Here is a 12956-nt window from a genome sequence, read left to right as displayed (position 1 = left end):
TGTTTAGATATCGGAGGATTTAACTCATAGAGTTAAGATAAAAATATAAGAGTGATATATTATTATATAAAAAATTATGGGGAACTCTATGAAATGATAAAATATAAATTTGAATCACTTTGAGCAAAATAAAATGATCTATGAACCAAGAAATGAGTAGAAACTGAGCTAAAGAATAATTGTGAGACAATTAGAGCAAATATGACGTCGTCATATAATGCGTCTGAGCTAAGTACAATTTATAGGAAATGGAACACGCGGAAAAATGAAAATTTCGCGATTCCGATTTTTCCTGCGCATTCCTCTTTGAATTCTAAGATAGGTTTTGGCGACAGAATTCCAAAACTCAAAAGAGGTTTCTTGGAATTAAAGCAAACGATTCAAAGTCGGTGTAAATCTATTTTACCCGAAAAACTACTTTTTGCAGTGAATGTCGGATGAGAAAACTTCTTTCTGAAGAAAGATTGGAAACATCAAGAGAAATAGGTGTACGCGTGTGGAATCTTCGTTTGAAGCTCCGAATAGAAAAAGTCTTCATCAACCGTTTATTCTAGGTTTCTTGAGCTATCAGGGTTTTAGTTTCGGCAAACCTCCGAGAACTAGAATCGGACGTTCGTACATTCCAGGGTTTCGTATCGAAACGCTCGTCAGGGAAAGGAATAAGAGAAATTCTTATAATCCTCAGAATATTTTTGAATTCCGCTTCTACAGTGCTTTAAGAGCGGATTAGTCTTTTACTAACGCTTTCGCCATAAGGCGGAAGTGAATAAAGCTCGTGCTATAACCTATAGCGACTATAGAACTATTCTTAACCATTTCCTGAACTTTCTTCTTCATAACGCTAATCCAAACATTAAACACAAGTCAAGTTCCCCTCACGCTGACGCAAAATCCTATGCGTGAGTTGGAAATTAATTATCTATTTAATTCTAAAATCCTGGGTCTTACAATACTACCCCCCAAAAAGAAAGTTTCGTCCTCGAAACTTGGTGTCAGAGGAACTCGGGAGTGCCATTCCCTCACATAACATTTTCTAAGCTATCCTCTAGGTCTCGTTTGCCCTTAGGTTCTTGATGACTCTCTCACACTCCTCCTTGCAAAAGATACTACCCTACTCCTGGAACTCATACGACCTCTCATCAGAATCCGTCTCTTAACTTCTATTCCTTCTACTGTTACATCCTTATGAAACAAGGATGGATACTATCAGGTCGAACGGTAATTCTGTCACATCTAGCTTTAACCACGTCACTCAAGCTAAGTCTATAACAGAATGTGTAGCATCATAATCAAATAGTACGATAAGGGAATTACCCGGAATCTCGCGGGTACTGCGCATCATACCATTGTCTTCATCAGCTCCAGCTCCGCTGATCGATTAGACCCTTCTACTAGCAGTAAATTGCCAAGTGACTAAGGATATACTTGACCAGTGACATCAATTCAATGGTGAATTCTGTAGCCATTACTTGACCAAAAAAGAAAATTCTAACCATTAAAATCGCAAACTTTTTCTTATATTCAACCAGAAACAATCAAGTGCTTAACAAAAGTTCCAGAAAAAAAAAGGCACTCATGATTAACGCGCATTGATATAAATGCTGGTAATCGCATGGGATACAAAACAATTACATCTTTAAGAGTAAAAGAATGTAGGGGAGACACAATATCATCTCACCCAACAAAGCCCCCACATACCCAGTAAGGGAATAAAATTGGACACATACTGCGTATGACCTTCAGATGACTGGTAGGGCATCAATACTTATCTACAAACCTATGACATTCCGACTAAGTCACTTCAAGGTGGTGGAAAGTCTCGACATTAGTTGAAAATTTGAAGGCATCCATCAGTCGTGAATTGATAACTTTGGTTTAAACCATATGTGGCTTTATCTAATATCTTGAACCAGATGATGGAGGGGCAGGAGGTAACCGTGCCGGTGTCGTTCGGCGACTGCTAGAATTTGAGCCTGGACTCATATCGCCATTTTGAGATGGGTCACTGTAACGTCTACTATGACCACCAGAACCATACCTAGATGACAAGTCGCTTGGACCATTGGCAGCAGCAGCATCAAATGCAGACCTCCAATCATCACCTGATGAAGGTCCAGAGCTTCTTGGGCTGCTTTCTGCATAAATTTGTTCGACAAAATTATATAAGAAGCAATTAAATAATACAGTCTATACATTCAACTGATGCATATGCAGATTCTATGCAAACAGTGGTTACTTAAAAAGTTTGCAATCATCGCATTAAATAAATCAAACCACTTTTATGCTCCTAGAGAATGGCAATAAAATTTATATACCATGATCATCATCATATTTTTCTAGATAGAAAGCAAAATTTCAAGTTCTTCCCGAACAAATAGCATACCAGCTAAGCTTTCATGAAAAATCAGTACGATATAAATACTAGAAAAATCCACGAAATCACCTCAAGCAACTTTGCACACTGTTAGAGATAACTAGACATCATATCCTATGAGATATTTTCTTTATTTATTATTTGCTTTATTTTGTAATATGCCTCAGAATATTCTTAGCATATTCTGTACTTTTATCATTATAAATAATATTGTCTACCTCACACACAATTTGTGGGTGAGAGTATCCAATCTTACATGGTATCAGGTTTAGGTTCCAAACCCTAGCCTCCAAATCTAGTGCCGCCACCGTTCTCTTTTCTCTTATATGGTCCAGCCGCCGCTAAAGCCGCCGCTGCCGTTGTTTCGTTTTCTTAGAATTTGTGGCCCCCTCCTTGCTTTTTTTGCTGCGTTCTTGGTTTGCGTGTGGCTCACATCAATTTTTCTGTGCAAATTGCTTCAGATTCCGTGCCAGCATCATCATCTTTCTTGCGCCGTCACTCGGTTCCCGTGTGCAGCCTTGGATCGCGCGCAACCTTTCTTTCACGTGCCAGCCGTCAATCATTTTCTGCGCCGCAACACTCCCGGTTTTCCGTGCGGCTGCTGCCCCCACCAGACCTCGGCTTCAGCGCCGCGTGTCTCTTCCACAAGGTTTTGTGTTGTCAACGTTAACAGTTGACTAATCCAGGGGCCCTTGACTGTTGTTTTTTTTTTCCAAGCAAATTGCCTTCTCTCTCCAGCCGCACCTTGGACTTCTTCATCTTCAATTTTTATTTTAATTATTTATACGGCTGCATTAACTACATTTGCCATGGCTATCATTACAGCTCCTTCGTCTCTGTCTCTTGACACATTGGTGCATCTGATTACAGTGAAACTTAAACCAGATAATTTTCTTCTCTGGTGTAAACAGGTTACTGCTCTTCTTCAGAATCAGAACTTGTATGAAATTGTTGATCCTACCGTCGATCCTCCGCCAGAATTTATTCACCAGACATTAGTACAACCTGTCACTCAACCGTCTTGTAATAATGCTTCTTCTCTCAATCCTCACTATGCTCAGTGGCAGGTTCAAGATCGTAATGTCAACAGTCTGCTCCTTTCCTCCCTCACTGAGAGGCCTTATCTGAGACTCTAAGCGCCACTACTGCTCGTGATGTTTGGGTTGCCTTACACTCTGCTTATGCCTCTCGCAGCAAGGCACGTGAACTACGTCTCCGTGATGAACTCCAACTCATGCGTCATGGTTCTCTCTCTGTTTCTGAGTACGGGCGGAAATTTCGCGCTATTTGTGATCAGCTCGCTGCTATTGGTGCACCTGTGCCTAATGATGACAAAGTTCACTGATTTCTTCGTGGTCTTGGCCCCTCATATGCAAATTTTTCCACGGGTCAGCTTGATCAAGTACCCATACCTCTCTTTACTGACATTCTTTGTAAGGTCGAGAGCCATGCTATTTTTCAGGCTTCTCTTGCGGAACCAGTGACCCCTCCGCCTGCTGTCTTTAATGCGAGCAATCTGGCTCGTCCTTCTGGAAATCAGTCTTCAAATGGCAGACATCGTCAGCGTCGCAACAATGGTGGCCTTGTTCGTCGTGGTTCTTACACTCCTCATTGTCAAATTTGTCATGAGCAGGGTCATTATGCTGATAAATGTCCGGTTCGTTGGGCTCGTCCTTCTGAGTCTGCACATTTGGCAAAATCATTTGCTGCAGGTTGTTCATTGGACAACTCCAACCGTTCCGACTGGTATATGGATACAGGTGCTACATCACATATGACTCATACTCTATCTCAGTTGACAGATTCTCATGCTTACTCTTGTAATGATTGTGTTCTTGTTGGTAATGGAGCTGGTTTACATATTTCTCATATCGGTTCTCGTTCTGTTTCACATTCTGTTCCTTTATCTAATGTCTTGGTTGTGCCTCGGCTAACCAATAATCTTGTCTCTGTTAGCAAATTGACCCGTGATCATAATGCTAGAGCTATATTTTTGGATGATTCCTTTGTTATTCAGAACAACCAGACAGGTGCTGTTCTGGGAAAGGGTCAATGTGATAAAGGGCTTTATGTGCTTGACCAAGGCTCGCAGGCTTTGCTTACTACCAGTTCTCCATTACCTCGTGCCTCCTTTGAGTTGTGGCACTCACGGTTAGGACATGTTAATTTCGACATTATTCAACACTTGCATAAAATTGGTTGTTTCAATGTTTCATCTATTTTGCCTAAGTCTATCTGCTGTACTTCCTGTCAGATGGCTAAGAGTAAGCGTTTAGTCTACTATGATAATCATAAACGCGCTTCTGCAGTTTTATACCTCATACATTGTGATTTGTGGGGCCCGTCTCCCGTTGCCTCGGTTGATGGTTTTTCTTATTTTGTTATTTTTGTGGATGACTTTTCCCGGTTTACTTGGTTTTATCCCTTGAAGCGCAAGTCTGATCTTTATGATGTCCTTGTTCGATTCAAAGCATTTGTGGAAAACCAATTCTCCCGGTCGATCAAAATTTTTCAAAGTGATAATGGCACCGAGTTCACTAATAACAAAGCCCAGGCTTTATTTGCTTCTTCTGGTGTGCTTCATCGATTTTCATGCCCTCATACTCAGGCACAGAATGGTCGGGCTGAACGGAAGCATAGACACGTTCTTGAGCTTGGTCTTGCTATGTTGTATCACTCGCATGTCCCTACTAGCTATTGGGTTGAGGCTTTCAGTACTGCAGTATATATTATGAATCATGTCCCTTCTAAGGTGCTTTCTAATCAGATTCCGTTTCAGCTCTTGTTTCAGGTTGCGCCTACGTATGCTAATTTTCATCCTTTTGGATGTCGGGTATTTCCGTGCTTGCGTCCCTACATGAAAAATAAGTTTAGCCCTCGGAGTACTCCTTGCATATTTTTGGGATACAGCGGTCACCACAAGGGATTCAAATGCTTCGATTCGGCTACTTCTCGGACTTATGTGTCCCGTCATGCTCAATTTGATGAATTATGCTTCCCTTTTACAGGTTCCCACTCTTCACACAAGGACTTGGTCGTTTCTACGTTTTATGAACCAGCTGCAGGATCTCATACACCTCCGCAACCTGTTCTTCCTGCCATTCCGGAGAGTTCCCCACCTACTAGTTCTCTACCTTGTCCATCTTGTGATGACTCAGAGGCCCTACTAGCTCCGACGGTTCTTCATGGTGATGCACCACCTTCGCCGCCTTCTGCTTCCCCATCACCGCCGGCCACCCCTACTGTTGTGGTTCAGGCTCCGCCTGCTTCCCCGCCGGCTATTTCTCCTGCAGAGTCTCCGGAACCCCTTGCCCCTATTGTTGCTCGCCCGCGGACTCGATCTCAGAATGGTATTTTTCGGCCGAATCCGCGTTATGCATTGGTTCATGCTCAGCCTACTGAACTTCTCACTGCTTTGCATACTATTACCGAGCCTAAGGGATTCAAATCTGCTATGAAGCATCCTCACTGGTTGGCAGCTATGGAGGATGAACTTTCTGCTCTTCATCGGAATTGCACTTGGACTTTGGTTCCTCATCCTTCCACTACAAATGTTGTTGGCAGTAAATGGGTTTTTCGCACTAAATTCAAAAGTGATGGCACTGTTGAGCGCTTAAAAGCGCGTTTGGTAGCTCAGGGTTTCACACAGATTCCGGGTTTTGATTACTCTCTTACTTTTAGTCCTGTTGTCAAAGCTACAACTGTGCGCCTTATTTTATCTCTTGCTGTTCTCAATAATTGGCAGCTTCATCAGTTGGATGTCAAAAATGCTTTCCTCCATGGTCATCTCACTGAAACTGTTTATATGGAACAACCTCCTGGGTTTGTTGATCCTCGTTTCCCGACTCATGTGTGTCGTTTGAACAAGGCCCTCTACGGCCTCAAACAAGCGCCTCGTGCTTGGTTTCAGCGCTTGAGCTCGTTCCTCACGAGTAATGGTTTTCTGTGTAGTCGGGCTGATCCATCCTTGTTCTTCTTCTATAAAGGACGTATCACTCTCTATCTTCTCGTGTATGTGGATGGCATCATTCTTACTGGTAGTGATCCCTCTCTTTTGACTCAGTTTATTGCTCGTCTCAATGCTGAGTTCGCTATTAAATATCTGGGTAAGCTTGGCTACTTTCTTGGTCTTGAGATCACTTATACTGTTGATGGCTTGTTCTTGGGACAGGCTAAATATGCTCATGATTTACTTTCCCGTGCTATGATGCTTGAGGCCAGTCATGTTTCGACACCCTTGGCTGCTGGTTCTCATCTTGTCAGCTCTGGTGATGCTTACTCAGATCCTACGCACTACCGCTCTTTGGTTGGGGCCTTGCAGTACTTGACCATTACTCGTCCTGACTTATCGTATGTTGTTAACACTGTGAGTCAGTTCCTACAGGCTCCGACTGTGGATCATTTTCAGGCTGTCAAACGAATTCTTCGTTATGTTTGTGGCACGCAACATTTCGGTCTTACATTTCGTCGTACATCTTCCCCCGCTATTCTTGGTTATAGTGATGCTGATTGGGCTCGATGCACGGACACTCGTCGCTCTACTTATGGCTACGCCATTTTTCTTGGTGATAATCTATTGTCTTGGAGTGCCAAGAAACAACCTACTGTTGCTCGCTCTAGTTGTGAATCTGAGTACCGAGCTATGGCTAATACTGCTTCTGAGCTAGTTTGGTTGCTTAATCTTCATGAGCTTCGTGTTCGGTTATCGGCGACTCCTCTTCTCCTCAGTGACAACCAAAGCGCTTTGTTTATGGCTCAGAATCCTGTTGCTCATAAGCATGCCAAACACATTGACTTGGATTGTCACTTTGTTCGAGAGCTGGTTGCTTCAGGTCGATTAGCTGTTCGCCATGTGCCTACTTCTCTCCAGCTTGCTGATATTTTCACTAAGGCGTTGTCTCGTCCATTGTTTGAACTTTTTAGATCCAAGCTTCGAGTTGATGTCAATCCAACGCTAAGCTTGAGGGGGGTGTTAGAGATAACTAGACATCATATCCTATGGGATATTTTCTTTATTTATTATTTGCTTTATTTTGTAATATGCCTCAGAATATTCTTAGCATATTCTGTACTTTTATCATTATAAATAATATTGTCTACCTCACACACAATTTGTGGTGAGAGTATCCAATCTTACACACACATTACCTGCTGCACTCCCTCTATCAGACCAATTGGACGCTGCAGCCGCTCTATTGTCATGGACACTAAGCTGCCTGGTGAGTTTTGAAAGAAGGGAAGATTGTTTCTGAGCACGCTCCCTTCTACGCTTGACATTGTGGTCCTCCTGGAGCAGTTCGTCAATTTTTGCTGAGCTTTGAGCGCTGCCAACCACAGTATGAATATATATGTGCAAATAAGTGAAGCGTTTAAGTAGATAACATGAATATCTCAAGGATTCAAGTATTATTATTTTTTGGAAATAAAAATAAGGGGAGGGGGAACATTCATGCTGAGAATATAATACAAATAATTCATGTTTTCACCCAACAATTTAACCTTTAGGATAAATCGTTCATCAAATAGTATCAGAGCCTCTATACCATGTGGTCTAGAGAATAGACAGTAAAACGGGAAAGTACGACTAGGGAAAGGATAAGATCAAAAACAAGAAATTATACTAAACAGAAAAGTGAACTTAAAAGAAGGAACGTGAAATAAATAAATAAATTCAAGAATATAGCAAATGTGCCCAGTCTGTCTACATATCAGAAATGGTAGCACTCAGCAATCATAGAAACACCAAAGTTATACTGCATTCCCAGAATAAGTTTATGGTAGAAGTACATCCTAAAAGATGCAGGCATACAACTCCAAAATACAATAAGGTAGCATCCAAAATACGGATAGAATGGAACGACGAATCCTATTTTGTTCTCTTTAATTCCATGTCGAAGTGTGGAATAAAAACGTACCACTTTTCCCACCTTAGGTCATATTTTATTTGGCTTATAATATGCAACAAACATAGAACTGGAGCATATCTGTCTTCTTCTAACATGTCCACTAAATGATACCTCAGCAAATGCATAAACTACTTACTTAGCCCTCCTTGTATTTACCCAAAGAGTGTTTCTGTTAATTTCCAAGATATATTGAGGAAATGAAAAAGAAAAACTGATAGAACCACCCTGAAATCTGATATTATTTCACACAAATCCCTAATTCCCAAATTGGGAACTAGAGCAGAATACAAGAGAGAGTCCACACCCTCTAGAGAGTCCACACCCTCTTCCTAATCCCAATACCCAAATGACACAAAAGATGGCATAGGTTCTCTAACCCCCTCTTATTTATAGGCAACAAGCCTTACCAATCCTCTTAACTAACTATCTAATTGTATGATAACTCCCTCACTTAACTAACTAAACCATGTGTACCTATCAAAAACATCAACCCACAAGAGCATTCACATTATGATCAAATATGCAAATGTGTAGAATGTAACACTTGGGTTGCACTTGCATGAACATTACTGTTTTGGCGAGTAAAAGGAGTAACTTGAGGAAGAATGCCAGAAGCACAGAACATATGATATCCATGAAGAAGCAATACACTTGACAGCTATCAGGCAGTAAGGGAAGAATAGACAGCACTAACCTGATAGAGCTGTATAACTGGTTAAGCATGTCTTCTTTAGCTTTCTCTACTTGGCAAAGAACAACTGCCTGCTCAGCCAAAACGAAATGATCTCACAAAAAGCACCAAATCTGAAGAGAATAATTATGGCAGTCAATAAAATAATCTCACTTTTGGCACATTAGCAGCAAGGCTGTTAAGAACAGCTTCAACATAACCACGCACTTCTTGAGACATCCATCTGAGCTCCTCTTCTGGATCCGCAGGTTTTCTAGTCATAGTATCCTGCAAAAGTTTTTGCAGCATGAACTAATTGATATGTACAATGGTTTATGTTTATAACTTCTGAAAAACTAAAAGCAGTTAGTAAAGGATCCTATCCTAAGTTCCAAACAGTCATAATTCTTTCCTATATGAATATCTTCATCAGGGGAAGGAGGCTATCAGAGGAATATTTTTGGTATTCAACAAATGAATCCCAAACAAACCAATAACTGTGAGAAACAGCATTGGGCTATTAAATGAATCAAACTAAAGAACAAATAATGTAAAAAACTTACAAGGGAGCCATCAGAAAGACTTTGTCGCATAGGAAAACTAGGTTCACCAACGGCTTGACCTCCTTTAGCCTGGGCAACATTTCTTAGCTTATTGATCCACTCAACCTTATCTGCCATGCTCTCAGCCTTTAACAAAACTGCACTTTGAGCTGCAAAATGCATGTTTCAACTTTGGAACAGTCCTGGCAGTGTTCAGATCTGGTGATAGATTAAGCACGGGTGGGATATGTTTCAATAGTGATTACCTTTCATAACAGTCTTATAGGGGACCTTGCTCGTTATCTTGAAAATGAGGTTGGCTGATTTTAAAGAATCAGGCCCATTGGACTTTTTATCCTTGGAACTCTTTGCAGGGGCTTCATCATCATCAGAAATCTCATCAATATTGCATTCCTGATCAGTGCATCCAAAAGCAACAGAGGCATTACTATGCTGAAGGTTCAATAATATTCATTATTTCAATCAACGTCAAACTCTATTTAAATGAAGCATTATGTCCAAATCATTATAATTATGAAGCTTAAAAAATAAGAATTTTGCCACATGTGAGAGAATATTGACAAGACGTGAGCGAACTTCATCTTACATGAAGCAACATAGTCGCTTTGATTTATTTGAACTGATTACAGTGTTTAAATTATTTGCCTTTCCTTGTTCATAATTCTACCAATAACAATTAAAATTAAAATGCATAGGCTTTCTAACATAAATTCAAGAATTCAACAAGATGTTCATACCTCTAATGTAATTACTCCTCGGAAATGTCTCTCTTCTTGCTTCTTGGTGTATCCAAGCTGGTAATGTAAAGCAGACTTAAATCACCGCATGTCTAGAAAGAGTAAACCATAGCCTCTATGGCGTAGGCAAAATACTCAAGGCCCAGGTGCCTAGCCTTGGAGCTTAGTTATTGGTACCATCAAATCAATCCATGCAACAAATTTAAATAAAACTCATGGGAAAAAAATATGATGGGGACAATATATTCAAGTCTCCTGTCCTTAGAGGTTTTCCTTATGTTAGAGAAACTCAGAATTGTAAAAAGTGTTTATCATTGATGATTGAAAAGCTAATGATACAAGAGACTGATTACAACTTATATAGAACTCTATAGCTTGTTCAACAAGCTTAACAAACTCAACTCTAACTGACTCAGTTGACAGCTAAGCATCTAACTGACTCAGTTGACAGCTAAGCATAACCGCATAGCCTAACTGAATTGCCAGCTCATTATAACAACCCTAGTGCTGACTGTTAGTACAGTCAGCAACTACTAAAGTGTAACTCTGTACACATTCATACAATGTACTCTAATATCCTCCCGCAAACTCAAGGTGGGTGGGAAACCAGTTTCTCACACACATTGAGTTTGTTTCTAAGAGCCTCAAAACGAGTAGGAGAAAGAGCCTTGGTGAATATATCAGCAAGCTGATCAATAGAAGGCACATGCTGCACATGAAGAGAATTATTGAGAACTTTTTCCCTGACAAAGAAGATATCAAGTTCCATATGCTTGGTGCGGGTGTGCAACACAGGATTATGAGTTAAGGCCACTGCTCCCATATTATCACAGTAAATTCTTGGAGTAGAAAATGGAACATGAAGCTCATGAAGTAAGGATTGAATCCAAAGCAATTCTGCAGATGTATTGGCCAGACTTCTGTACTCTGCCTCAGTGCTAGAACGAGCTACTAGAGTTTGTTTCTTGGAAGCCCATGAAACCAAGTTAGGACCAAAGAAAATACAAGATCCGGAAGTGGACCTCCTATCATCAGGATCTGAGCCCCAATCAGCATCACAAAAAGCCTCCAAAGACACTAGTGAAGATAGAGAACAGGGCCTAATGTGTAAACCATGATGAATAGTCCCTTTGAGATACCTAAGAATCATTTTTACTGCCTTCCAATGTTCTTCCAGAGGTTGACTAAGAAACTGGAAGACTTTATTAACTGAGTAGCTAATTTCTGGCCTAGTCAAGGTAGCATACTGCAATGCCCCAACTATAGATCTGTAAAGAGTTGGATTTTCAAAATAATCTGCACCAAATTTACTTAGTTTTGCACCACTAACCATTGGTGTTGAGATCCCCTTAGCATCAGCCATATCTGCCCTTTCCAGCAAATCACCAATATACTTGGACTGAGTTAAAAGAAGAGATCTATCCTGAAGATGTTGGACTTGTACACCAAGAAAATAATCCAACTTGCCCAATTGCTTTAAAGCAAATTCTGAATCAAGTTTAGTAACAATTTGTTGAACCAGTGAAAGAGAATTCCCAGTGATGATTATATCATCAACATAGACTAGGACATAAACACAATCTGTTGCTGTGTGGAGAGTGAAGAGAAAGGGATCACAACAGCTAGGTTTGAAACCATTTCTGACCAAAGCAGCCCTCAATTTCTCAAACCAAGCCCTTGGAGCTTGTTTGAGACCATACAAAGCTTTATTAAGCTTGCAAACCAGCTGCTTATCTTCTTGCTGAAAACCTGGTGGTTGTACCATATAAACTTCTTCTTGAAGGGCACCATGAAGGAAGGCATTATTCACATCAAGTTGGTGAATATGCCAATGTTTAGTAACAGCCAAGGAAAGAATAAGCCTGATTGTGACTGGCTTTACAACTGGTGAGAAGGTTTCAGCATAATCAAAACCATGCACTTGATCATACCCCTTGGCCACTAGCCTAGCTTTATACCTATTGACAGAACCATCTGGATTTTCTTTCACCCTAAACACCCATTTGCAACCAATTGCCCTTCTATTGGAAGGAAGAGGAACAAGGGTCCATGTGTTGTTAGCAAGGAGAGCATCATACTCAGCTTGCATAGCCTGAAGCCATTTAGGATCCTTCAAAGCCTGCTTAGTTGTTGTAGGTTCAGCTTGTGTAAGAAGCAATGTAGGGTGAAGCCTAGGTAACACAATCCCTGACTTAGCTCTAGTCTGCATGGGATGAACATTTCCCTGAGAAATAACAGCTGCTGGTTGCTGAAATATGGACCCTGAGGAAGTAGGAGTGCCTTGAACAGCTGGAGAAGCACCTGAAGCAGTCTGCAAAGAGGGCATGGTCTCAACAGATGCAGTAGACCCAACTGCAGAAACAGGTGTACCTGGCTGAGGAGAAGGAACCACTGGAGCAGAATGTTGCTGCTCTTGGAGAGGAGCCAGTGTGTGACCATGTGGGACCAGTGGTATACAAGAAGAAATTCCCAAAGAAAAAGAGTCAGATACAGAGGAAGGAAACAATGTAGTGTAAGGAAATCTGAATTCATTGAATTTTACATCTTTGGAAATATAAATCTTTCCATCACTATCTAGACATTTGTATCCTTGATGAGAAGAAGAGTAACCAAGGAACACACACTCTCTAGACCTGAGCTCTAACTTGGAAGAATTATAGGGCCTCAAGTGAGGATAGCATGCACTTCCAAACACTCTCAAGATAG

General features: G+C 40.9%; 1 protein-coding gene across 1 annotated transcript in view; it reads right to left on the bottom strand.

Annotated features, from left to right (window-relative positions):
* Positions 1-1469: 1469 nt before the first annotated feature.
* The window catches only part of LOC130711839 (dynamin-2A), a 35085-nt gene continuing 23598 nt past the window's right edge, over positions 1470-12956 (bottom strand). Inside the window, exons 16-22 of the mRNA XM_057561604.1 lie at positions 10251-10307; positions 9759-9906; positions 9514-9662; positions 9125-9238; positions 8975-9042; positions 7523-7698; positions 1470-2135 (exon numbers count right to left, since the gene is read on the bottom strand). Of these exons, the coding sequence (XP_057417587.1) occupies positions 1897-2135; positions 7523-7698; positions 8975-9042; positions 9125-9238; positions 9514-9662; positions 9759-9906; positions 10251-10307 (951 nt within the window). The 3' untranslated portion in view covers positions 1470-1896. The remainder of the gene's footprint in view (positions 2136-7522; positions 7699-8974; positions 9043-9124; positions 9239-9513; positions 9663-9758; positions 9907-10250; positions 10308-12956) is intronic.

Source organism: Lotus japonicus, chromosome 4 (assembly GCF_012489685.1).
Source record: "Lotus japonicus ecotype B-129 chromosome 4, LjGifu_v1.2".
NCBI classification, from domain to species: Eukaryota; Viridiplantae; Streptophyta; class Magnoliopsida; order Fabales; family Fabaceae; genus Lotus; species Lotus japonicus.
Note: the sequence above shows the minus strand (reverse complement) of the source record. Positions and strands in the feature narration are given on the sequence as shown.